Genomic DNA, 27,814 nt, shown 5'->3' with positions numbered 1-27,814 from the left:
CCTAGAATTATGTATATAAATGTTCTACCACTGTGTTGTACACTTGAAACTAATGTAATGTAATACTGTGCGTCAACTACCCTTCAATAAAAAATAATTATTAAAAAAAAAAAATTTATAAACAGCACTATGTGTATAAATCTACATTTTTGCTCATCATTGTGAAGTCAACTTGTAGTTTTAGTTAATTTTCAATATTGTAATAGTACTGTTGTACAATAATATATTGAATTGTATAATTGTATAATGAATTGTTATATAACAAATGTATTAGTTTTCGAGGACTGCCCTAACAAAATGCCACAAAGTAGGCGACTTAAACAATGGAAATTTGTTTTCTCACACTTCTGAGTGCTTGAAATACAAGAACAAGGGGTTGGTAGATCTGATTTCTTCTGCTGTATCTTCCCTTGGCTTGCAGATGACCACCTTCTCACTGTGTCCTCACATGTTTATCCCCCAATCTGTGCCTTGTGTGAGTCCTAACCTCTTCTTCTTATAAAGACACCAGTCATATTGGATCAGGACCCACCCATAGGACCTTATTTTAACTTAATCACCTCTGAAACTGCCTATCTTCAAACAGTCACATTCTGAGGTCCTGGGGGTTAGGACTTCAACATACAGATTTAGGGGGATACAATTCATCCCATAACAGTAATGAGCACACCACAATTTTTAAGTTTATCTCCTCCTTTAATAAATATTTAGGTGTTTCCAGTTGCCTGCTGTTACAAACAACACTACTGTCAACATTCCTTTACTTGCCTTTTTGGGCACCCTAGGAAGTGGAATTATTGGGTTACATACACATTGCCAACTTTATTAGATGATGACAGAGTGCTCCAAAGTGACTGTAGAAGTATACAGAGCTGACAGGTGTGTATAAGAATTCTGTTGTTAATCCTTAGTATTGTCAGATTATTTTTTTTAAAATCTGAAAAGTGGGCAATGGATTCTCATGATAGTTTGATTTATACACCCATGATTTATTAGTAGGGTTGAGTATTTTTTCATATTTGTTGACTATAGTCACTCATCTATGAATTGCCTGTTTGTATCTTTTGCCCATTTTTCTGTTGGTTTGTCTTTTTCTTATTGATTTGTAGTTCTGTCTGTATTCTGGATATTAATTCTTCTTGATTATATATACTGCAAATAGCATGTTCAAATCTATGTATTGTTTTCACTTTCTGAATGTTGCCTTTCAATGAATAGAAGTTTTTTTAATGAGAAAAAAAAAAATTGCTGCTTTTCCTCATCTATCCCACCATCTGCCCAGCATGATTTAATGTTCCTCCAATACATTTATTAGGCAGGTGAATTCAGAGGTCTCCTCCTTTGGCTTTCCGGAACTTGTTACACAAATAGGCAGCAACTTCTCGAGGTGGCTGGAAAAGAAGATGAGAGGAGCCATTTGCATGCCTTACAAGGGACTAGAAATGAAGTAAGACCAAGCCTCCCAGTCTGGATCTAACTCCAGTGGCACAGACAGTAGCCTCAGCAATCCTCCCTGGCCAGTCTGCCCGCCACCCCCTCCCCGGCCACTGTGGGCTGAGGCTGGGGCCACAGGCCTGGCGCTTATCAGCAGGTGGAGTGGACATGATACATGCCAATTCTAGTCCGAAGTCCTTGGGAGTGGGGGTGGGTGCCCAGACTCTGTGTCCCTGAGGTCCCCCCACAGAGCAGAGGGATCCTAGAACATTAACCCACTAGATTTCTGAGTTCATGTCACCACAATACAGTTTCATCTACTCTGCCTGATAAACTTGGTCCAGTGACTTAAACTTCTGCACCCTGGTCTCATCATTTGTAAAACGAAGATGAGAATATTTACCACTAAGGGTTGAGGCTGAGAGATTAGAGGATCAGCTTAATGCGCAGTGAACATAATACTGACCCTAAGGCATCATAATGTTTGCCTACCAAGCCTCTGTCTGGCCACATTTATCACCTATCTTATCAAAACCAAACACATAATTTCCTTCCTTACAGAAATTAGTGTTATCATAGAATAGAGGCAAACATTCTTTTTAGAATTATAATAAGACTTTAATTTAAATGAGGCTCTCTCTCACTCTACTGCTCTTAACGTATGCCGAGCAGAGGGTGTCTGGAGCCCTCTGGAAAACTGGCTGTGGCCCCACAGAAGCCCAAACACCCAGCGTATACTGAATCCCTACCTCACGTCGTACACAGAGAAGAAGTCCATGTGGATTAAATAGCAATTGGAAAACATAAAGTTGTAAAGCTGAATAAAAAGACACAGGGCAATATATTTGTGGCTGAAATGTGGGAGGGGCTTCGTAAACAAGACTCAAAAACCACAACAGGTAAAGCAAAAAACTGGTGGGCTTGATGCTATCAAGAGCAAGACTTTTCTTCACAGAAAGATATGATAAGAGTGACACGGAAGAGATCTGGGGTACCATCTAAAATGACAAGAGATTCCTATCAGATCAGACGATTCAAAAGAAGCAAATACGGGAAAAATGTATGTGTGTGTCTTTATGCAGCGATTTCTGTAGATAACCCTGTAAAGAATGGGTGACTTGAAGAACACACTGACAATAGTACTCCCGTCCGTCACTGGTCCTTTTAACTTTGAACATGGTCTTTTTCTTGATATTCAAAAGTTTTCGATTTTAACATACCTGAATTTATCCTGTCTCTTCCTTTTATGTCTCATTTAAGAAATCCTCCCTCACCTGAATTGATAGATGTACTTTCCAATACTTCCAATACATCCCAAAAGTGTAAGGTTTTGGTTTTCATTCTTTAAGTTCTGAATGCACATGGAATTTGTTTTTCTGTAAGGTATGAAGTACGGAGCTGGCTTTGCTTTATTTCGACAAGATTATCCAACTGGCCTATCATTTCCTTTCTCGGTGAGACCCTGGCTCCACGTTCCCTGGCACTGCAAGGACTCCATCCTGGGACAGACAGCGTTGTCCTCAGCCTCACATCCCCAGGAACCTCAGAACGTGGGTGCACTTGGCAAAGAGCCTCTGCAGATGTGATCCGGCCGAGGGGAGGGCGCCCTCAAGGAGGGCGGTGCCCACAAGGGGGCAGAGAGACACACACATGCAGGAGGCGGCCACAAGACAACAGAGGCAGGGACTGCAGCGACGCAGCCACGAGCCAGGGACTGCCAGACACTGTCAGAGGCATCAAGAGGGAGGGAAAGGTCTCTCTGGGGCCTCTGGAGGGAGCCCAGCCCTGTGCCACCTTGATCTTGGCCCTCTGCCTTCCGGACTGTGAGAGAATGAACTTCTGTGGTTTTAGGTCATTCACTTTGTAGTAGTTTTTGCCAGTGGCCACAGGAAACTAACAGCCCCCCTCTGTCACCCTGCCCACTCCCCGACAGAGGAACAGCTGCAGGAGAGCTGGCCGAGCGCTGGCACACGTGCTCCGCCTCGGGAGGAGGTCACGTGCACGCCCGGCTTCCAGCCCAGCTCTGCTGCTCACCAGCAGGGGTAGGGGCCAGCAAGGTGACCTCACTGTCCTCGGGGTCCTCAGTGGTACTGGGGTTAATGGAGCCCTAAGGGGCTGCTCTGGGAGAGGCTGGGGGCAGCCTGGCTGGGAAAGACTCTGTCATTGCTGCTATTACTTCAGACTCGCTCACAGCTGTCTTCCCACCTGTTCCAGGTACGTCAGGACCTTGACCCTCAGGTCCAGAAGGACACGGAAGGGTCAGGCCACGGGCGACTGCTCTGGGGCCTGGCCTCCTTCACTTGCTGCAGCCTGCAGGCCATTGACATCTTCCAGGCTCCCCCAGGTGCTGGTGAAGGTCGGGGCTTCAGACACCATATGTAAATCGTCTGCAGACAGGCCCCGGTTTTCCACCGTGAGGACCGGAGGCCCTGCATGATGGATCTGGCTGCACGGCGTGCTGCATGCTAACTTATCAGTCAACTAAAAAACAAGATGTTTTGAGATGTGTGATGAGCCACACGCGCCCTGGGGAGGTCGGGGCCCAGGGACCCTGAGGTGGCAGGCTCTGGAGCAGGCACAGCAGGACCTTGCGGGGCCAGCATGGTCCCAGCTCTGCCTGGCCACTGGCCTGGCTGGCTTCAGCCAAGGCACCTTGGGGCCTTTTTGGTGCCTCAGTTTCCCCACTGTGAGTGAACTCTGCCAGAGTCTAAGGCTCTCCAGCTCGGGGCCTTTGGCTCCTGTTTGGCCATGGAACCACTAGAGCCTTAATCCCCGGGCAATGGAAGGTGTCCAGGAGCTGGCATGGCTACCTCTCAACCCCAGGGCTGGCCGAGCCTTGGCGGGAGGAGCACTGCCCGCCCCGGGCTGCACTTACCATCTTCTCGCTTCTATCGCTGGCTCCTGTGAACACAGACAGCAGGCTTGTGGTTAACAGATGGCAGGGAGTCCGCCCTGTGACCCACGGTGTGGGGGTGGCTGAGGTCCTCCTCACCGCCCGGGCTTCCCCGGGGAGGCTGCAGGAATGAGCCTGGCCAGGCCTCGCTGACTGCGCCATCTAGTTCCACAGTTTCTGGAACTTCCCAGGGAACTGCAGCTCTCTGCACCATTTTGCCGGCAGCCAACTTCCTCCTTCCCACTGAGCCTGCCCGGACCTACCCTGCCGCTGAGATTGCCCTGGGACTCCACTGACCAGGCTCGCTGCCCCCAGCATTGCGACGACTTTCAGGGGCACGTCCTCCCCAGGGCTAGGAGGGGCCTCAGCACATGGGAGCCAGATGGTGGCGAGCAAAGGTCAGGCCCTGTCATAACTCAGGCCCCCCCAGGACCTGCCCCACAGTCCAGCTTGTCACTTTCTCCCGTCCAGCGGTCTGATGGGATGCTTCATACCGTCAGGGCAACAACGGCACCCAGCCGAGATGCCGTCTTCTGGTTTTGCAGCGTAGACAAAGGTGAAGACCAAAATAACCAGAAGAAAAGGAAAGCTCCCGATCAAAAACCACCGGTGTCTGCGCACTGCAAGGGGAGGAAACCGAGACGTCACAATGAGGTCCGATACTGGCTGCTTCCTGAGCAGCCACAGGATAAAGAACGCACAAACAGGTCCAGCAATCCCACTTCTGGGAAGTTACCCGAAGGCAAGGGGCACACCTGCAGCCCTTGCTCATGGCGGCAATATTCACAACAGCCAAGAGGCGGGGACGGCCTGGTGTCCGCTGAAGGATGAACAGACAGAGAAGATGTGGTGCGTATGCACAGTACAATATTACTCAGCCATAAAAAAGGAGGAAATCCCACCTTTTGTGACAACTAGATGGACCTAGAGGGCATTATGCCAAGTGAAATAAGTCATACAGAGAAAGACAAATTCGGTATGACCTTACTTACATGTGGAATCGAAAAAAACAAAAAAAACAAAACAAAAAAACCCAAAGAAACCAGATTGATGGTTACCAGAAGCCTGGGGTGGGGGTGAGGGAACTGGATGAAGAGGGTCAAAGGCACAAAGCTCCAGTATTGATAATTAAGTCCTGGGGTGTCACGTATGGCACATGACTGTGGTTAACGCTGCTGTTTGGTATATTTGAAAATTGTTAAGAGAGTAGATTCTAAGAGTTCCCACTGCAAGAAAAAGAATCCGTTTTCTTTTTGGTACCCACACGAGATGACAGATGTTAGCTAAACTTGATGTGATCATCGTTCCCACCTTGAACTTATCCGGTGCTGTACATCAATTGCGTCTCAATAAAACTGGGGGAGAAAAGAGCAAATTAACAAACATCTGTGCTAGCTGGCTTGGTGGACACGGGAAGAGGCCCAGTGCGCAGGCCTCTTCCGGCTGGCCTGCCTCTCCTGGAGGTGTGTGTTGGGGGAGGGGAGGCTGCCCCAGGCTGGCATACCTGAGGGCGAGTAGGCCTGACCTCTGTCCCAGGGTGGCATGCTGGTAGCAGAGCTTAGACGGTCCCGAAGGATTTGTTCAGCCTCACAGCTATTTGAGGAAATGGTGCTCTGATGCCTACCCTGAGGGGATGTCCTGATGGCGCAGCTCTGGAGGGCTCCCGGATGGGGGCTGGTCACTGGCAGGCCAAGCCAGGGTTAGCAGGTGGACTCTCAGCCCCACTCCCATCTTCTGGGGAGGGAAGGAAGGCTGGAAATGATTAATAATCGATCACACCTACGTGACGAAGCCTCCATAAAAATCCCCAAAGTATGGGGTTTGGAGAGCTTCCGAGCTGGCGAACTCACCTAGTGCCAAGTGGGTACCACGCCCCAAGTCCATAAACCAGTAAAAGGAAGAAAGTGTTCCCCTGACTTCCGTGAACTGTTTCAGCAAATGACTGAATCCAGGCAGAGGCGATGCTATGCCCTCTGATTCATTCCTCTGATTTGTAGCCAAGTCGGACAGAAGTCGTGGGGAACCCAGGGACCCATTACTTTGATTGGCATCTGAAGGGGGGCAGTCTTGTGGGACTGAGCCCTTAACTTGGGGGGGGGTGTCACATGACACACTGGCTTTCCATGGTTTCAGGCCTCCAGTAGTGATGGGGAGGTGCCACTTTTCCTCAAGAGGTTATTTCCTTATTTTTAAATTGTGTTAAAAGTTATTTAAAATAATTTTTAAATGCAAATTACACATACATAGAATCGACCACCTTAACCATTTTAAGTGTACAGGTCTGTTTCTTTGACTACAAACTTGCTGTCCGGTGCATTTCATACCAATGGAATCATGACATGTGACCTTTACTGTGGCTTCATTCAAACTCTGTCATGCCGAGGTCCATGCATACAGTGTGTGTCAGCACTTCATTCCATTGTATGGCTTAATAATATTCAGACATGTATGTATGTATGTTGGAATACCCTGCATTTATTACTTATTCATCTGCTAATGGATTTAAAAAACTTTTTTAAAGAAATAAATCCTGGAGCCAAGACCATTCTGTGGAAAAGGTATAGCTTGTTCAATAAATGGTGTTGGGAAAACAGGGTATCCACAGACAAAGAATGAGCCTGGACCTTTACTTGACACTATAGCAAAATTTAACTTAGAATCAAAGACCTCAGTATAAGAGCTAAAACTATAAAACCCTTAGAAGAAAACAGAGGAAAAGCTTCATGATACTGAATTTGGCAGTGATTTCTGCACTGGCTGCAACAAAAGCAAAAACAGACAAATGAGGCAACGAAAATAAAACGCTCCTCATTTCAGATCCAAAGACATACACACACAGCCTAAAAAGTGAAGCGATGGAAGAAGGTATGCCATGCAGACAACAGGGGGGGAAAAAGCAGGACTTAGAGTACTTGTATCAGGCAAAACTGATTTCAAAACAAAGAAAGTAACAAGAGACAAGGACATTAAATAATGATAAAAAGGTCAGTCCAACAAGAGGATATAACATAACCATTATAAGTATCTTTGTATCCACCATAGGAGCACCTAAATATGTAAAACAGATACTAACAGAATTAAAGGAGGAAATAGATTGCAACGCATTCATTTTAGGAGACTTTAACACACCACTCACTCCAAAGGACAGATCAGCCAGACAGAAAATAAGGAGACAGAGGCACTGAACAATATAGAACACATGGACCTAACAGACATCTACAAAACTCTACACCCAAAAGCAGGATACACATTCTTCTCAAGTGCACATGGAACATTTTCAAGAATAGATCACCTACTAGGCCACAAGAAGAGCCCCAATAAATTCAGAGATCGAAATTCCATCAAGCACCCAGACCACAATGGTATGAAACTAGAAATAAATCACACAAAGCAAACAAAAAAGTCCACAAAGACATGGAGGAGGCTAAACAACATGTTTCTAAATTATCAATGCATCAGTGAACAAGTTAAAACAGAGACCAGGCAATACCTGGAGACAAATGAAAACCAAATACAACAGCCCAAAACCTGTGGGACTTACTTTAATGATAAACAGGAAGCTGAAGATACCTGGCACTGGATGGAAATAAGTGGACTGATTGATGTGTGACTATTTCCAAGGCCTGGCGATGTTTGGAGTGAGGAGGGAAGGGTGGGGCTCCCATTCTGAGCTGAGCAATGGGTGGACAGCACTGTCATTCCCAGGGACAAAGAATATAAACCCAGGGGAGGAGAGGCTTCTCTGGCCCCTGATCCCCATTCCAGAGCCCCTCCTCCCACAAATCACATCCTTGGGGTCCTAGTCTTCCCCTGTGCATATCACCTCCCAAGGACATCGTGCGCAAGGTCGAGTACCCATTGGGAGTAAGAGGAAGCTCTTTTTAACATGTAAAACTTTAATAGGTGAAGGAAAAACACATTCCAACCTGTACAAACTTGATACTTGTACACTGACACTTTAAAAACATTAAGGCGAACAGTCTAAACTCACAATTAATGAAACCAGAAAAAGAAGAACAAATGAGCCCAAAGCCAGTAGAAGAAATAAACAAAATCAAGAAGAATAAAACAATAGAAAGAATCAGTAGAACCAGGAGCTGGTTCTTTGCGAAAATCAACAAAATAGATAAACCCCTAGCCAGACTTACCAAGAAAAAAGAGTACAATAAACAGAAAAAGCATTTGACAAAATTCAATATCCATTCATGATAAACTCTCAACAAAATGGGCATAGAGGGCAAGTACCTCAACATAATAAAGGCCATATATGGCAAACCCACAGCCAACATCATACTGAACAGCGAGAAGCTGAAAGCTTTTCCCCTAAGATCAGGAACAAGACAAGGATGCCCACTCTCCCCACGTTTATTCAACATAGTATTGGAGGTCCTAGCCACGGCAATCAGATAACACGAAGAAATAAAAGGCATCCAGATTGGTAAGGAAGAAGTTAAACTGTCACTGTTTGCAGATGACATGATATTGCACATAACAAACCCTGAACAATCCACTGCAAAACTAGTAGAATAACTACATTCAGCAAAGTTGCAGGATACAAAATTAATACACAGAAATCTGTTGCATTACTATATACTAATAATGAAGAAGCACAAAGAGAAATCAGGAAAACAACTCCATTTACAATTGCATCAAAAAGAATAAAATACCTAAGAATAAACCTAACCCAGGAGGTGAAAGACTTGTACTCTGAAAACTATAAGATACTCATGAGATAAATTAAAGAAGACACCAATAAATGTAAATCTATCCCATGCTCATGGATAGGAACAATTAATATTGTCAAAAAGGCCATCCTGCCCAAAGCAATATACAAACTCAATGCAATCCTTAACAAAATACCAATAGCATTCTTCAATGAACTACAGCAAATAGTTCTAAAATTCATAAGGAAAATAAAAAACTTCTATGCATCAAAGAATGCCCAATTGACAGAGTGAAAGGCAGCCCACAGGATGGGAGGAAATACTTGCAAATCATGTATCTGATCAGGGAATAATACATAAAAAAATATCGCAACTCATCAATGCCCCATTTAAAAAATGTATGTCTACAGAAAGCAGGTTATAGTGTTTACAAGAGATGAGAGAAGGAGAGAGTGGGGAGTCGGCTTTTAATGGGTACAGAGATGCCTTCTGCGGATGACCCAAATGTTCTGAAACTAGACAGAGGTGGTGGTACTAAGTGCCATTAAATTGTTCACTTTAAAATGGTTAATTTTATATTGTGTGGATTTCATTAAAAAATATACATATTTGGGAAAAAGAAAAAGCACCCAGATCTCTTACGTGGCTCAGGCAAGCCGCACACCGTGTCTGCTGTAGCATTGCATTTCTGGAGGGCAACACTCCCTCTGGGACACCTGCGGGGAGAGAGACGTCCTCAGTGTTGCTCCTGCCATGTCTGCCCAGGCTCACCAGCACGCAGAGCCCTGGCATCAGCAACAGGAGGTGCCCAGAAGGGGTTGTCATGAAGCAGGGTGCATCCCCCTGCACGCCGTGGCCAGAGATCCCAGGAAGGGCCCTAGGAACATGCTCATCCTGCACCAGCAGCTTGGCCATCCTCACCAGCATTCTCGCTAAGAGGAGGAAAATCTATGCATTTTCCTCCTCCATGAACGCTGATTGCCTTGTTTGCAGGCACATAGTCTGGAGAAAAAGGCATTTGCATTACTTTTTTCACAAAGGCCCAGGAATATAGGGGGTTCTTCCTAACTGCTGCAAGGTGCACACTTACAATTCATTCTCATTTCAGTAGTTTTGAAGTGGCAGGTAGATTTGTTCAGATCCAGGATGACTTACTGACTTGCTAAAAGAGCTCACAGCTCTCACAGCCCTCTGCACTGCCCTGGAGGCTGACAGCTGTGGATCGCTGTGTGTCACTTCACCAGCCTGTGCTCTCCTGCATACCCAGGTCCCCCACCTTCCTCCGGGCATGAAAGAGTTTGATTCCAGAATCACCAAGCAAAAAAACGTCGCAGAAGTCTCAGTTTAGATACCCTTTAAGGCACTGAGAATGTGGTCCACCTGTCACTTTGCCATCCAGCTCCGGAGAAGGTGCGTATGCAGGTCCTGCGTCCTCTAGGCCAGAGAGGCCCTACACCCCAGTGCCTCTGGGGTGCGACCTCGGGTGGCTTGTCAGCATCTTAGATGCCAGGGAACACGGGTATGAGGACCCCAGATTCCAGACGGGGGTACTTTCCCAACGAGAATTCAACGCAGAGCTGGTCAGTAGATGTGAGGTAGAATAAAGGCCTTTCTGAAAGGCAACACCCCGAGTCTACGTCCTGCATCCTTTCCTAGGCTGTGATGTGAGGATGCCCATCAGCAAAGCAAAGAGGCACATGGAGAGAGGTGGAGGCGCGGGGCAGAAGCCAGGTGGGCAGGCAGTGACGGGGGTTGTGCACTGACAGCTGCAGCAGACCTTGAAGAGGTTAGTCCAGCAGGGGACCGAGGGCCACAGGCTCCGTGACAGGTGACAGGCAGACAGGGGGATGGAAAGCTGAGAAAAAGTAAGGCGCAAAAAAGGCGAACAATGCGTCAAAACTGGAAAAGGAATCAGGAACAAGAAAGAAGGGTGTAAAATGGGATTTACCCGAACAGGAAATAACCTGGAAATCAGCGCGATGTTACGGCCCAGAAACAAGAACCTCAGTGGCTGGTGCATGAGTGGTCCCCGGGCCGATGCTGACTGAACTCACCTGTCAGAAGTCACACGTCCTACCGGCTCTCAGCTCCGAAAGAACAACCCCACACAAGTCCAGGTCCTGGGCCCCCTCCCATCCCCGCCAAAGGCACCTTTGCGAGTGTCACCTACGTGCTACAAGGGCTGCAAAAGTCAAAAAAGTCTTTGTGGCGGTAGAAATGACCAGTTTGGCAGCGGCACACGCGGTTGCTGGTTGATGTGCAGTCCACCACCATCTCTTCGTCTGCAATTCAGGGAAGACCGGTCAGTCTGAGGGCCCGCCCGTCCTCGTGTGTGTTCCTGGACCCCCATGAGAACTCGGAACAGTGCGGCCGTGGTGCGGAACTCCACCAGCCACAGCACACGCATTGCGGCGGCCTGGGGGTTACAGAGCACTGCTGGGGGAGCCTCACCGCGACCTCACCACTTGTCTCCTAGAACCGCTGGCTGGCTCAGAGGGCCTGCAGGTGCCACTTGGAACCGCAGTCTCATGTTACCAGGGGTGGGACACTGTGCACGGCTACCACCAGGGCAGGGAGCGTGGAGTTCTGTGGCCGCACATCTCTTCTTTACCCAAGTGCTGAGTTAATAGGCATTTGGCTTTCCCTGAAATTTCCCAGATAAACAGTGAACGCCCTTGGGCTGAATACTTAGACTTAACGTGAAAGACTTTTTGAGGGCACATTCCTAGCCTGGAGACCACCAGGTCCAGGGGCCTCAGGTTTCCAGATCAAGGAAGGCGCCTGTAGCCACAGACTCACCACTGGAGCACAGGTCGCACAGGAAACAGGAATCAAGGCCATTAGGGAACGAGGTGAATGTCCCTGTGTCATACTTCACACACACTCCGGCACTGTGGGGGCTCCTGCAGGGCTCGCTGACATACGTACCTGTGCACAGGGCCAGGTGCGGCGGTCAGGCCTGTCGCCAGGGCACACCTGGGGCCTCACGGTGTGCTGCCTCCCACCCGGTCCCTGGGAGCTTGCCTCTCCGGTGAGGAAACATAAATACTTAAGTCTTGGAGTTTGGGATCAAAATAATCCCTGGAATGTTAGGACTTCTCCAACATGACGAAGTGCCAAACTGCTGGTGACCTCCACCTTCTGCCTGTCAGGTACTGAGGCCTACCAGGAGCAAGCATCCTGTCCAGGCTCAGTGGAAGGGCTCCCAGAAGGGCCCCCCCACCGCCGCCCACTGCCACAGTCGGAAACGAGAGCAGGGGATGGCTACGTGGACGCTCTGGGTCATCAGCCCCTCCCAGGAGGGCTACCTGGGTCTCCTCTGAAGGTGTCTGAGATCTGACACATGTCCCATGTCCCATTCTAAGCACCTTGCCTGGCTGGCATGGGTCCCCTTTGCATGTTTGCTAAGCTCCAGCCAGTTCTTCCTTCTGGAAGTTTCCTCTGGGGCCTTTTCCATCTCATCTGCCTCCATCAGCCCCCATCGCTGCCACGTTAGAGGAACTTAAGTGGCCCTGGAGAATGCCTTTCACATTAGCAGACAAGTATTTATTCTACTGCACATCCAGAAAAAATTAATACAGTGATGGTGTAACTTCCCAAACCTCAGAGCACAGATAAGCCCACCCACCAGGACATCAGTAGAACCTCCTCCCTCGTCTGCCCAAGCCCAGCCCCACGGGAACTGGCTGCACTGTGATAGACCCTCAGACCCCGGGCATCTCCGTGATTGTCCCAGGGGGACAGAGCTGGGGTGTGGGGAGCCAGGAGGTGTGGCCTCCACCCCGAGGGCTGTACAGTAAAGGGTTAGCTTGGTGGGTTTGGCTGTCACCCAGGTCTTTGGGACTGGCCCTTGGCTGGCTCCTGGGAGGCAGCCTCCGAGCCTTTGGACTGTCCTGCCTGGAGTCTGAAAGAGTGTCACTGTTTACAACAGCAGATTGTCTTTGCTGGCACTATGATTTACGACAAACACCTATTTTGTTCACCTGGGGCCCTGGGCCACACTCTACCAGCTTGACCTACGGAGAGGCTGGAGGCTAAGCGGCTGTAAAGAACGCTGACTGTGAAAATAACAGCTTTTCTGGATGCTAGGAGACCTTCTAGACACTCATTGGCCTTGGGGACCCCCAATCCAGAAACACGTGCTCCCTGTGGCTAAGCGTGACAGGACTAGGGTGGATCAGCCTGGGCAAAGCCACTCACAAATGGTGTGACCTTGAGAAGCTACCTAACTGCCTGGGTCTGGCTTCCCTCCCTGCCAGAGGCGGTCCGGGATCTCACAGGCTGCAGGGCCACACCAGTCCTCCTGGACCCCCTCTGGGGCGGGGCCCGGGTCACTCCTGGCACTGGAGGTGGGTGGGAGAGCTCAGACTGGGAGGGGCTGCTTGGCCACCCCTCCCACTCGGGACAGACAGACACACAAACTCTCCTTGGCCAGACTGGGTGGGCTGGGGCTGGGGGTGGGAGGCCTGCCAGGCACGGAAGCCCTCCCCAGGACTCACCAGCCGGGCACAATACGCAGCAGTGGCCAGCAGACCAGTACTCATTGGGCCTGCAGGACTCAGGGGCAGGGGCTACCTGCTTCTGCTCGAAAACCAAGTCAGAGTTGGTGGCAATGGTCACCATCAGCTGGAAGAGACAAGAAACGTTTTACCAATAAACCCCTGGGACAAGCTGTGCACAAGTCATTGCTTAATTATTCCTGACGTCACCCCTGCAGTACGTGTTTCTGCAACCCCGATTTTGTGAGAGGTCAGGTGACCTGCCCAAGGTCCTGGCTGCTCGGGGCTGAGTCAGCACACCATCCTGGAGGGTCTCCCTGGACAGCTAGGGCTCCTCACCGTACACACCCCAGCCTGCAAAGAGCACAGCCCTGCAGCCCATTCCCTTAGGGCCCGGGGCACGGGAAGGGCACGAGCAAAGGGCATGTGGGGCTAGGGAATGGGCCATCTCACACTCCGACTCCTGCGTTTGGCGGTGCTACCATGCACAGGGCTCACAGGTAACAAGAATTCAGTGACATTAAAATGGCAAAGAGCTATGTGGACTGGGGGAGCACAGAAAGTGAGGCAGCTGTCACCCCATCAAGCCTGGAAGCACAGAGGGGCAGCAGCCTCCTGGAGGAGGAGGGGCCGGGCCAGACGTGGCAGAAAGAAGCCCAGACAGAACTGTGCTGCGTTTTCAGAGGGGGCCCCTTCAGAGGGTCTCAGCCCTGGCATTCTCCAGAGAAGCAGCCTGGGGGCTGGGGGAGGGGGCTTCTGAAAGGCTGGGGTGGTGGCAGCTGAGCATCTTCCAGGCTGTGACAATATTGCCGGGGGGGTGGGGGTGGGGGCAGCATTTGTGTGGTGAGTCATCTTCGGCTTGATCTTAGGAGAGAAAGTGACGGGGATGGAGGGTGGCCATGGGCACCTGGACTCCAAAGTTGGCAGCCTCCCGAGATGATCTTAGGGAGCATGGTGCAATTAACACAAGGAATAAATAGAGGGGTGTTGAAGCACTTAACGAGCATTAATATTCAGGCAACGGAGTAAAGTGGTCCCATCGGAAGGCTAATGCAGCTGGACCGTGGGCTCAGCTGCCCATCAGATCCTCGAGCGGCAGCACAGCGGGCATGTGGGCTTGTGTCCTTCCGAGACTCTGCCCAGACTCTGCATCTCCAAACAAGTCTTCTCAAAAAGCTCAGAAGCTTCCCTCACCTCTCTGAAACTTTTACCTAATAAATTAGTAAATAGGTTTCCAAACACCCATGGGATCACAGATACAGAGTTGGGGGACGTTAAGTTTATTTTCCTCGGTTTTCGTCCCGCCACAACAAAGAGCTGAAGGGCAGAGACACAGCAGTGAAGCAGAGTAGAAGTTTCCCTTGAATACACTCCAGACGAGGAGGGGCCCAGCGTCAAGACAGACAAAGGCAGGTTTACCTGAATAAAGCAGAGAGGAGGGGAAAACAGAGGGAGCAAGGGGAGGGCATTAAACAGCTGCTTGGCAGTAAGGGCTTAATCCCTCCCCAGCGTCCCCTTGAATCTGCACAGCGTGGGAACTCAGCCCGACCACCCCAGGATCTGGGGGAGCCGCAGAGCACTGGGTGGAGTGAGATGACGTCCTGAGAACTTCCTTAGGCAAAGAGAAAGGAGACTTTTGGGCAGGCTAAGGAGCGTGACAGCACAGCTGCGGTCCCGTCGGGTCGCCCCGGCAGTGGGAACTTGCAGGCCCAAATCAGAGCTCTCAGCAGCCCTTCCCTACTTATCCCGAGTAGGACAGAGAGAGTGACACACTTGAAGGGGAGTGTGGGCCACCTCAGAGAGGAGGTGTACCTGAGGGTGCTGAGTCTGGTGTTTACGGGGTTTCTTTGGGGGTAGGGTCAGCGTAAGGCATGACGTGGACAGGTGACTCAGCATTCTTTGTCCACACGGGTTTATTTACACTTCTGAGGTCTGTCTCCTGCCCTGGTTACAAAGTTATTTGACTAGGGGCCGGAGGAAGAGGAAGAGACAGCATATAGGTTAAATTAAAGAATAAGCTGGGCCTTTCAGCAGGCTAAAGCAGATTTTACAATGACACCATCTAATTGATACAATGAAGACATGTGCTGTGCTCCAATACTTCCCTTTATCTGGGGAATATCCTGGACATTCTAAGTCACTCCTTCCTGGCCTTTAGAGTTTCAACCGATTAAAGTCATTCACTCAGTGAGTCTTCTGGCCCTCTAGTTTTACCCAGTTAAACTTTTGAGTCCCTTCTAATGGGCTTTACTGGCCTTATTCTCCCTCCACGAGCTCTTATCTATTTTTCTGCCTAACAGTAGTACACTGCTGGGAACATCGAAGGCCCTCTGGGTAATTGCTTCTCCAAAATCCAGTAATCTTTAGGCCCTCTGATAGAAGAAAAGCAGCTCATCTTCCATTAAATTGCTTTAAAAAGAAATAATGTTGTTCTGAGATGTCCCAGAGTGATGTCAGGGGGGCACCAGGAATCCACCCCCTCACCTACACAGGTGCACTGGCAGGGCCTGTCCCTCCCTGGCTTACAGCTCCTAGGGGAAAGCTTGGCAGGTAAATCTCAGTGAATCTGGGTTAATTTCAGCTCTTAGCATAATAGCCGCGGTCCACCCACCCCCTTCCCACCCTGAGGGGAGGCCCTGGGCACCTGTTCCGGGAGCACCTCATGGGAGCCAGGGTGGGAAATAAGGACCCTGCCCCCCAAACATGGGGCATCTGTGCCCTGATCACTGGGGGCTGCTTCTGACTGCAGAGGTGTGGACAACAGAGCTGGGCAGACATTGTTACAGACCTCCCTGGCTGAAGCAGCTTCTGAGGGACTTAAAGAGCCGGAGCAGTAGCCCCCCACCCCTTACCTGTGGATTCACTTTCTGTGGTTTCAGTTACCTGTGGTCTGGAAGCAAATGATCCTCCTCCTGACCTAGCATCGGAAGGTCAGTAGTACCCCACGCTGTGCCACACCTACATTACTCACCCCATTTTATATCACCTCATAAGCATTTCACCATCTTGCATCAGCACAAGAAAAACTGTGTCTAGTATAATACGATACTCTGAGGGAAAGACCACATTCACATCACTTTTATACAGTGTATTACTTAAAAATATTCTATTTTATTAGTTATTGTTGCTCATTTCTTACCATGCCTCATTTACAAAATAAACCTATCATATATGTATATAGATATAGGAAAAAATAGTATATATATGGGGTTTTAGGCACCCACTGGGGGTCATGGAATGTATCCTCTGTAGATAATGAGGAATTAAGGTATGGGGGTGACAGAACCCGGACAGGAGTGCTGCCTTTTTGAATAAGCCCACCCACTCTTTCAGAGAGACCTAGGTGTCATCTTTCCTGGGCTACAAGCATTCTCCAGAGGACACGTCAGCAAGCCACAGGCCCTCCTTTCCCCTGACCCCTCCTGCCAAAAGAACCTGGCCATAAAAAGCCTCTTAGCCTGTAAGAGACGCCTTTGTTCTGCTCCCTCTCAGGTTGAGCAATAAACCTGCTCAGACTGTTGAGTTTGCACCCCTTCTTTTCCTTTCAAGGGGGATTAAAAAAGTCACTGTGCATGCCCAGGAAAAGATGCAGGCCCAGCAAGGACTCAGAAGAACCTGAATTCATATCTGAGGCTGACCCCCAGCACGGACACCCTACCAACCAAACTAAGTTGGGGAAAGGGTTTCCAGAGTTACAGTAAGATTCAGATGTCCAGTTTTCAATAACAAAAATCACAAGGCATACAAAGAATTGGGACACTATGGCCTATTTATTCCCAGGAAAAAGGCAAAATGACATAAACTGTTCCTGAGGAAGACCAGAGGGCAGACTTACTGGACAAAATTATAAAACTACAGGCTTAAGGATGCTTGAAAAGCTAAGGAAGGTAATGGACAAAATCAGGAACATGATATATGAACAAAACAAAAATATCAATAAAGAGAAAGATAACTTAAAAAAGAACTAAACAATTCTGGAGCTGAAAAATACACAACTGAAATAGAAAATTCACTAGAGAGATTCAAAAGAATATTTGAGCAGGCAGAAGAAAGAATCAGAGAACATGAAGATAGGACAACTGAAATTATGGGGAGTCTGAGGAAGAGAAAAAGATGAAAGAAAAGTGAACAGCACTTAAGGGACCTGCAGGACACTGTCAAATGGGCCACCATATGCACTCTGGGAGTCCCAGAAGAAGAGAGACAGCAAAGGGCAGGGATTTTTTGAAATAATGGCCTAAAGCATCCTGATCGTGATACAAGATATGAATCTATAAATCCAAGAAGCAAATCCAACTCCAAGTGGGACAAAGTCAAAGAGACTCACAGAGACACACGATCAAACTGTCTAAAGAGGGACACAAAATCTTTAAAGCAGCAAGACAGAAATGACTCCTCACATGCAGGAGTCCTCAATGAGATCATCAGCAGATTCCTCATCAGAAACCTTGGAATTCAGAAGGCCATGGGTTGATATGGTCAAGATGCTCAAAGGAAAAAACTGTCACCCTACAACTCTTATCCAGCAAAACTGTCCTTCAAAAATGAAGAGAAGTAAAGACATTTCCAGATAAACAAAAGCTGAGGGAGTTTGTTAGCATTAGCCTGCCTTGCAAGAAATGCTCAAGTGAGTCCTGCTGAAATCCTTTCCTCTTGAAAGGATACCACAAAGTAATTCAAGGCTGTATGAAGAAATAAAGATCTCTGGTAAAAGTAAATATGAAGACATTGTAAAGACTAGCATTATTATAATTTTGGTTTATAACTTCACTTTTTATCTTCTATGTATTTAAGAGACAAATGCATAGAAAACAATTACTAATGTTTTGGGGCACACAATAAAGATGTGATACTGTGACATTAACAATAGAGGGGATGGAGATGGAGCTACCTAGGAGGAGAGTTCTCGTACACTGTTGGCGGTATGAATTGGCATTAATTAGATGTTATAATTTTAGGATGTTAGAGGTAATCTCTAAGATAATGACAAAGAAAATAGTTACGTGACACACCTGAAAAGAAATGAGAAGCGATTTAAAACTTTCACTACCAAAAAAATAAATACAAAAGAAGATAGTAAAGCAGAAAATGAGGGCCAAAAAAAGCTGTAAATTGAATTATACCAATGAGAGAACCAAGATGGTGGCGTGAGTAGAGCAGCGGAAATCTCCTCCCAAAACAACATATATCTATGAAAATATAACAAAGACAACCCTTCCTAGAATAAAGACCAGAGGACACAGGACAATATCCAGACCACATCCGCACCTGAGAGAACCCAGCGCCTCGCGAAGGGGGTAAGATACAAGCCCCGGCCCCGCGGGAGCCGAGCGCCCCTCCCCCCAGCTCCCGGCGGGAGAAGAGCAGGCAGAGCGGGAGGGAGACGGAGCCCAGGGCTGCCGAGCACCCAGCCCAAGCCATCCGGGCCAGAGCGCAGACACAGTGCATGCGGGGGGTCCTGGATACTAGGGAAACAGGACAGTAAGACCTGTGAGCGGGTCCCTGCAGCCGGCGCCCCGGGGACAAAGAAAAGCGAGTGCTTTTTGGAAGTCTTAAAGGGACAGGGACCCCACACAGCTGGACGGAAGTGCCCCGGGACACTTAGCCTAGCAGCTGGGAATCCTGGGGAACTCTGAGCGCCCGAACCCCCTTCACCACGATAAACAGCCTCCCGCCTGTTCCCCCTCCAACGCGGCTCTGCCATATCCGAGCAGCGGCCTGAGACAGGCCACGCCCACAGCAACTGCAGAGCTAAATAAACTCCATAGCAGCCGGGCAGGAAGCAGAAGCCCCATCTGCGCGCAGCTGCCCAGCACAAGCCGCTGGAGGCTGCTGTTCTCCCAGGAGAGGAAGGCCACAAACTGGCAAGAAGGGAATTTCTCTTACCCAACACATGAGCCAGCTCCCCACAAATATATCTATCGCCATGAAAAGGCAGAAGAAATTGATACAGACCCAGATCACAGAGGCAAACCCTGAGAAGGAGATAGACCTAACCAGTCTTCCTGAAAAAGAATTAAAAATAAAGCTCAGAACCATGCTGATGGAGCTGCAGAGAAATATTCAAGAGCTAAGGGATGAAGTCCGGAGGGAGATTACAGAAATGAAACAATCTCTGGAAGGATTTATAAACAGAATGGATGAGATGCAAGAGGCCATTGATGGAATAGAAACCAGAGAACAGGAACACATAGAAGCTGACACAGAGAGAGATAAAAGGATCTCCAGGAATGAAACAATATTAAGAGAACTGTGTGACCAATACAAAAGGAACAATATCCGTATTATAGGGGTACCAGAAGAAGAAGAAGAGAGAGAAAGGGATAGAAAGTGTATTTGAAGAAATAATTGCTGAAAACTTCCCCAAACTTGGGGAGGAAATAATCGAACAGACCACAGAAATACACAGAACTCCCAACAGAAAGGACACAAGGATGACAACACCAAGACACATAATAATTAAAATTGCAAAGGTCAAGGACAAGGACAGGGTTTTAAAGGCAGCCAGAGAGAGGAAAAAGGTCACCTACAAAGGAAAACCCATCAGGCTATCATCAGACTTCTCAACAGAAACCCTACAGGCTAGAAGAGAATGGCATGATATATTTAATGCAATGAAACAGAAGGGCCTTGAACCAAGGATACTGTATCCAGCACGATTATCATTTAACTAAGAAGGAGGGATTAAACAATTCCCAGACAAGCAAAAGTTGAGGGAATCTGCCTCCCACAAACCACCTCTACAGGGTATTTTAGAGGGACCGCTCTAGACGGGAGCACTCCTAAGACTAAACAGATGTCACCAGAGAAAATAAAATCACAGCAAACAAAGTGGAACAATACTAACTAAAGGCAAAAAATAAAATCAACTACCCACAAAAGCAGTTAAAGGAAGCACAAAAGAGCACAGAATAAAACAACCAACATATAAAGAACGGAGGAGGAAGAATAAGAAGGGAGAAAAATAAAGAATGACCAGACAGTGTTTAAAATAGCTCAATAAGTGAGTTGAGTTAGACAGTAAGATACTAAAGAAGCTAACCTTGAACCTTTGGCAACCACGAATCTAAAGCCTGCAATGGCAATAAGTACATATCTTTCAATAATCACACTAAATGTAAATGAACTGAATGCACCAATCAAAAGACACAGAATAACAGAATGGATAAAAAAGCAAGACCCATCTCTATGCTGCTTACAAGAGACTCACCTCAAACCCAAAGACTATAGGAACAAAGACTGAAGGAACAAAACAGCAGCAGAATCACAGAACCCAAGAATGGACTAACAGTTACCAAAGGGAAAGGGACTGGGGAGAAAGGGAGGGAAGGGAGGGATAAGGGTGGGGAAAAAGAAAGGGGGCATTATAATTAGCATGTATAATGTGGTGGGGGGTACGGGGAGGGCTGTGCAACACAGAGAAGACAAGTAGTGATTCTACAGCATCTTACTATGCTGATGGACAGTGACTGCAGTGGGGTTTGTGGGGGGGATTTGGTGAAGGGACCCTAGTAAACATAATATTCTTCATGTAATTGTAGATTAACGACAACAAAATAAATAAATTTTTTTTAAAAAGCTGTAAATTACACAGAAAACAAATAACAAACTGGCAGAAGTCCCTCCTTCACAGTAATTACTTTAAATGTGAATGTATTAAACTCTTTAATCAAAAGAGAGTGAGGAATGGATTTTTTTTAAATGATCCAACTAAATGCTGTCTACAAGACTCACTTTAGATCCAAATACATAAATAGGTTGAAAATGACAGGATGGGGAAAGATAGCAATGCACATAGTAACCAAAGACAGCTAGAATGGCTCTACAAGTATCAGTCAAAATAGAGTTTAAGCAAAAAACTGCTTTAAGAGACATAGACATTATATACTGATAAAAGGGTTGAGATAGAAGATATAACAATTATAAACATTTATGCTTCTAATAACAGACCCTCAAAACATGGAAGCAAAATTGACAGAATTGAAGGGAGTTCTAAAGAAATAGTTGAAGACTTCAATACTCCACTTTCAATAACAGACAGACCAACCACACAATGACAAATAAGGAAATAAGGACATAAACACAATTGTCCAACTAGACCGAACAGACACAGACAGAACACTCCACCCAGCAGCAAAAGAAATACTCTTCTCAAATGGATGCAGGATATCTCCAGGATAGGCCATCTATTAGGCTACAAAAAAGTGGGGAAAGTGGGGGAATTACTACTGATTCTACAGAAATGGGAAAGATCATAAGAGAGCACCATGAACAATTACATGTCAACAGATTGGGTAACCTAGAAAGGACAAGTTCCTAGAAACCAGAACCCCTCAGGCCAGAATCAGGAAGAAACAGAACATCTAAATGCCCCTCTAACTACCTGTAAGGAGATTGAATCCGTCACCAAAACATCTCCCAAGAGAAGCTCTGGTTTACATGGCTTTACTGGTAAATTGTATCAAACATTTAAAGAAGAACTTGTATCAAACCTTCTTAAACTCTTCCCAAAATACTGAAGAAGCAAGAGTCCTAACTCATCTTGGGAGGCCAGCAGCACTCTGATACCAAAGGTACCTTTGCCAGAGCAAGACATGGTGAATACAGATTTCTGGAAGCACCTAACACACATGAGAAACTTGTGACTGGATCGTGTAGTCAACTTACAGATTCCTGGGGTAAGGATTAGGATTCTTTTGTTTTACCCCAGTTGGAGGACAAACAATCATGCTACACATTATGCAGGTTAGATTCCCAGAATGCCCAGAGATTCAAATGGATACCCACTGCATGGTCTTCAGATGTTGGTCAAAAATGTCATATGTGGCAACAAGCCCAACTCTGAAAAAGGCATGTGGAGGAGGCCACATTAACGCTGAAGTATTTGGAATGGTAGGGGAAGACGTCTCACTGATTGCCCTGTGAACTGCAGTTGAAGATTTATGACAGATTAAAGGAGTGAGGTGCATACTGACCTGCAGGGTGGTCCCTAAGCATCAAACTCGACAAGGACCAGCACTGCCTGTCTCTGGAGAAGCTTTGGAAAAAGTGGCTAGCGGACAGCAGAAACTGTGTGCAATTGTAAGTACATACAAAAAGTGAAATTGTAATTGAAAGAAAAAAAAGAGGATAGATGAAAGAAAAAAGAGGGGATGCGAACTCAACAGTCCCTAGCTTTAATTTACTCAATCTGCGTATACACACAGTGTGACTGCTGTATTCTAGCTGGGAAAACCCTCTGCTAGCATATGCATCTACAAATGGATGTAATTAGAAAGACTGAGACAGAAAATGTGGGCGGGTTGGCAACAGACTTCCTTATGAAGTACACCTCAAGCAGTAGGCACTTAGGCAGTTTTCCAAGAACCAAAAGTCCGGCAGTAAAAAGAACTGAAAGATTTTATTAGGGGTCCTGCTGAAACTGAAACCACTGCTGATCAGAAACGGCTTGAAGTCGCTTACTCTGCAGAGCAGTGTTACCATCAGGTTGGGGGAGAAGGTGCCTTATTGCAGAGGTCTTTTCTACCTGACTTTGTGGTTTTTTTTAATGGCATTGAAATTTAAGGTCAGCTCAATATAAAACCGTAAAGGTACCAGATATTTTCTCTATTTCAGGATTTCTCATGACATCAAAAGTCATGTTGAAGCAGCTTTAGTAAATTCTCTTTGCAGTGCTTTACAAAATTTCCCTTTCACAAGTCATTTCATTGTGAAGTAGCCAGAGGCCAAATATCTTATGTTCAAATTCAATGTTAAATTAGTATCATTCGAAAGCAAACAAAAACAATGTTGAAAATGTTTTAAAGGAGATTGATTTCTCTCCAAACCATATTTATAGGCAAATAATTACCACTTTTGGGCAAATGTTCAGATTTAATAAAACTGTTTTAAAGTCTTAGTACAGATGAACACTTAAGAATCAATGTGTGAGAAACACACTCACTGGTCCAAATTCAATAAGTGAACACGGAGACAAAGAGAACAGCAGAGCGAGGCTTTGACGACGGTCCTGCAAGATCGGGTGTCTGGTGGGCAGGCACACCTGGGGAGTTTGGCGCCAGTAATTTATCTCCTAGTGCGCGAGTCCCTCCCCTGCTTCCTCATTGGCTGAGTACTACAGGGTTCACTCTCTTCCCAGGACGTCGCCTAAGCCAGTTATATCTTTCCTTTACATTTGTCTTAATTTTATTGGTAGGTTTAAAAACTCAAACAGGTATCGCCAGGCCCTCATCAATTCCCCCACCCCCACTCTCAGCCCGGGCAGCTTCCACCACGTGGCCCTTCGTTAATACCTTACTGTTAAAATGCTTAAACATCCTAGTGGGAGTAAATCACATTTAGGTTTTATACTCTTTCCTAACAAATGTGTATCTTATTTCATAACACATTTAACTTTTCCAAAGCTTCGCAAACAATCTCAAGGGACTCAGCTCACTGGCTGCCTTGGTGTGAGGGTGAGGGAGGGATCACAAGGGGGGCACTTTGGGGTGACGATGTGACGTTTCTTCTGATGATGATGGTTTCATGAGCACACACACGTCAGAACACCAAACTAGCAAACTGCACACTTTAAACATGTGCAAGTGATTGTATATCAATTATGCCTCAATAAAGCTGTTAAAAAATATCCTCCATATTAAAAAAATAAATGAATGAAACGGTCCCTTACTGTTAGGCAGGAAAATAGATATGAACGGGGTGGAAAGAGAGTAAGGCCAGCAAAGCCCACTAAAAAGACCCAGAGTTAATGAGTTAATCAGTTAAAGCTCAAAAGCCAGGAGTAACTTGGCCTGGAATGTTCATACATTCCCCAGATAAAGGAGGCTACTTCAGCATAGCCCATGTCTTTGTCGTATTAATCGTGCAAGACCAGCTTATTTTTTAACTTTACCTATATCGTGTTTTTTTCCTTCCTTCATCCCTAATCAAGTAATTTGCAACCTGAGCAACTAATTTAACAAGCAGGCCCAGCTGTAAACAACATAATAAAAGGCAGAAAGGATTTCATTTTAAAGATTGCATTTTAATACCCAGGAAGTTAAGATTCTTTTTTTTTCTTTGTTTTAAGAAGATTCTTAACTTACTCTTCAGCAAACAGACAATAACTCAGCCCACCTTGGGGGCTGGGCAGGCAGTCTTTTTTGATCTGCTCCCAGGCAAAGACGCAGGTATCCCAGGAGAAATCAGAGCAGTACATTCCTTGCGTTAAGTTAATTTTAAATATTCAGAGAACACTTAAGAAGTCTGCACCCCCCAGCCCTTAGTCACATTCCTGAAAAATCCTTAGAAGGGGGAATCCCCAACCTTTCAGTGCGTTTCTCTAGGGTCACCCGCACTTGGCAAGTAGACTCTCTCTCTTTCAATAAAACTTAAACCTTTCAAGGCGCCTCTCCTCCCTGAGGTCGCCTGCTGAACTTTTTCTCTCTTTAAGTAACTTTAAATAAGACTTTTACTTTGCTTCACTACTGCACCTCTGCCCTTCAGTTCTTTGTTGCAGCGGGGACAAGGACAGAGGAAAGTACACAACGTGCCCCCAACATTACTACGCTGCCGCTTCCGGGCAGCGTGGAAACTGGGAGGAAGAAGGTCGCCCGCCCCCCACCCCTGGCCCCCCCACCCCCACCCTCCAAGACCGCCCCCTGCCCCTTGCCCATCCCCCACCGGCCCCACCCCCACCCCGCGCCCCCTCCCCGGCAGTGCCGGGCGAGGCCCCTCCGGCCAGGCGGAGAGCCTCTAGGCCACCCCGCGCCCTGGCCCGCTGGCGAGCGGGCGCGATTCCAGGGCTCAGGCCCTCCGGCCCGTCCAGCCCCGCTCGGGACGCGCGCCCCGGCCCGCGCGCAGGCCCACCTGCGCCTGGAACAGCAGTGCCAACGCGGGCTCCAGCAGCGGAGCGACGGCCGTGGGGACCGTCCTCGGGGCCGCGGGGGCCGCGGTGACCTGCCCGCCAGCCGATCTTGGAGTCGTGGTGACCGTCCTCCGAGCCATGGTGACCGGCCTGCCGGCGGGGCCCAGAAGCGGAAGCGTTTCTGGGTAGAAGATGCGAGGAGGCCGCTGCAACCGGCGAGAACGATCCCGAGAATGTGGAGCGCGCTCTGCTTCCGCCCACCCAGCTCGGTCCTGCGCCCGCGGCCCGTCCCTCCCCGTCACGTAGGCGCGTCTCGGCCACTGCGCGCTGCGAGCTGTCACCTGCCCCGCGTCCCCTTCGCTCTTCGCGCGCGGCCGAGAGTCGGTCTCCAGCGGGCTGGGCGGCCAGCGGAGGAGCCAGGGGGAGGGGGCCCGTCCTTCGCGCGGCTGGGCAGGACGCAGCCCCGGCCCCTCTCCTGCAGGCTCCATCCCTAGGAGGGGCCAGGCTGCTGCTTCCTTTGGCACCGGGAAGCTGTCCTCCCGTGGATCCCCAGCGCAGCCACCCCCTTGCCCAGCCTTTATTTTTACCGGAAGTTCCTGGTAACCAGAGGTGAGAGGGTGATGCAGTTTCTCTGAGAAAGCCAGACTAACTGCTGCCGTGGGGGCAAGATGGCCACACAGTCTCTGGGGCTGGCATCCTCAACAGCTCAGTCGAGGACAGCCGTACCTCCTCTCCTCCCCTCCCAGATGCCCCAAGAGCCACACAGGCACATTGTCAAGGGAGCCAGAATGGGAATACTGGGCAGGGCTGGGGGTGAGGGCACAGCTCTGGACTCCCGCATCATCTGGCGTTTGTATACTCAGAAATCATGTCCAGATTTTTGCTACTTTCAAGATGTGGACAATGCCCCCTGTGCCTATGGGACTGTACTACCCAGCTTCCCTTTCCTTGTTGATTTAGAACAGTTCTTGGCATGCCAAGGACATAAAGAACATTCTGGAGGCACCTCTGAGGCTGCAGAGGAGAGGGTGACAGCTGGTGAGTCAGATAGTACTGGGGAAGGCCAGTCCTGCTGGGAAAAGACCCAGGGTGTGGGGTGCAAGGCTCGGTGGCCCAGGGCTTCCTGTCCAGAGCAGCCTACCCTGGCATTGAGATGCAGGAAACTATCACCTCCGGGGCACCCACTCTCTGCGGGCGCCCAGAGCTGCTCTGGGGACACTGCCCTCTGGGGGAAGTCCAGTGCTGGGAGTCCAGGCCGCCCATGGCAGGCATGAGGGCTGGAATGGCGGCACCTGCCTGCCCCTTCCTTGGCCCTGGCCCGAGCCCCATTCTGTCCTGAGGCTTTGGGGGTCGAGGTAGAGGGGTCCCCAAGGACAGGGCCCTGGGTGCTCTCCTGAGCCCCCTTGCAGGGACACCACCTACCCATCCCTTCCTCTGTCGTCCTGTGTCCTTCATGTGCATCCTGCTAGGGGTGGGCCACGTTACACTTCACTGTGTGGTGTGGGTACATGGTCAGCTGTCCCCCCCTTCAAGTCATCCTGGGCTGTCCCAGCAAAGTAGATCCACCCACTCCGGCCCTGGAGGTCGTAAGGCCTGAGAGCCACGGACTCAGGGGAACCAAGGCAAGGGCCCATCTGGACCCGCAGGCAGAGGAGGGCCATCAGTGGGGGGAGTATCAGGCCAAATGGGCCTTGGAGCCACCCCCAGTCTCGGCAGCTCCCCGAAGGGGGCAGTCCCGCCCGCATCCTCAGCTGGTTCATTGGATGGTTGGTGGGACCCCTGCCTCCTGGCACGTGCTCCACAGGGGGCGCCCGCTTCCCGCAGCTCACAGCAGACTGCAGCCCTGTCCTACCTTGGACCCCTCCTCTCCATTCTCAAAGCCCCAGACAGACCCCTGCTGGCACTGAGTCTCTCTCTGGAAAGACCTCCCCACCCCCACATTTCTGGAGGTCCCCCAAGGACACAGCAGGAAACCATGTGTGTCTGTTTTTATTTTAAAGGTATGGAGCACAGACCTGTCCCCACATTAGGGGAGGGGATAGCAACATGGATACAAAAACTGGAAAATGAGATGGCACTGCCTCAACATAGTTTAAGGCCCTGTGTGTACCTCTATGTGCAAATGCTCACTCACACTCACACACTCACATGGCATACTTGACACAGGAATGGAGGCCAGACGCCAGACGCTACTCACAGCCTGCCTAAAATATTGCAATTACATTTATTAAAAAAGTGTAAAACGGGAAGACCGTGCACAAGTGGCAACTTGGGACCCTGGCCCAGGGTGCTGGGGCAAGCTGAGTCCCCACCCCCAGCACCATTGCCCTCCCATGTACCCGCGTTCACGTGGGCCTGCTCCTCCTTGGCGGGCCCCACAGGTGTGTGGACTGGGCTCCTGTCTAAATAGCACAAGGGCAGAATAAAATTCACAAGGTCTCCCTGGAGTCCACCCGAGGCCCCTCCAGGGCAGCCCCTG

General features: G+C 48.5%; 2 protein-coding genes across 5 annotated transcripts in view; both read right to left on the bottom strand.

Annotated features, from left to right (window-relative positions):
* Window positions 1-27,814, bottom strand: part of CARS1 (cysteinyl-tRNA synthetase 1) — a 125,819-nt gene that overhangs the window by 90,562 nt on the left and 7,443 nt on the right. The window lies entirely within an intron of this gene.
* LOC118907332 (uncharacterized) lies at window positions 524-25,919 on the bottom strand. Of its 3 annotated transcripts, XM_057506721.1 has the most exons (10): window positions 25,338-25,919; window positions 13,491-13,617; window positions 11,791-11,919; window positions 11,162-11,273; window positions 9,634-9,707; window positions 5,064-5,147; window positions 4,822-4,947; window positions 4,310-4,335; window positions 3,640-3,915; window positions 524-1,391 (listed from the first exon to the last, which is right to left on the bottom strand). In XM_057506721.1, exons 1-9 carry the CDS (start codon window positions 25,821-25,823, stop codon window positions 3,694-3,696), a joined length of 1,386 nt encoding a protein of 461 aa, XP_057362704.1. In that variant the 5' UTR covers window positions 25,824-25,919; the 3' UTR covers window positions 524-1,391; window positions 3,640-3,693. The 3 variants fall into 3 exon arrangements, with proteins under 3 accessions (XP_057362704.1, XP_057362705.1, XP_057362706.1); XM_057506722.1 differs by lacking the exon at window positions 5,064-5,147 and having other exon boundaries at window positions 525-1,391; XM_057506723.1 differs by lacking the exons at window positions 524-1,391; window positions 4,310-4,335 and having other exon boundaries at window positions 3,788-3,915.

Source organism: Manis pentadactyla, chromosome 9 (assembly GCF_030020395.1).
Source record: "Manis pentadactyla isolate mManPen7 chromosome 9, mManPen7.hap1, whole genome shotgun sequence".
NCBI classification, from domain to species: Eukaryota; Metazoa; Chordata; class Mammalia; order Pholidota; family Manidae; genus Manis; species Manis pentadactyla.
The sequence above is the reverse complement of the archived record's forward strand: the minus strand, read 5'-3'. Positions and strand labels throughout refer to the sequence as shown.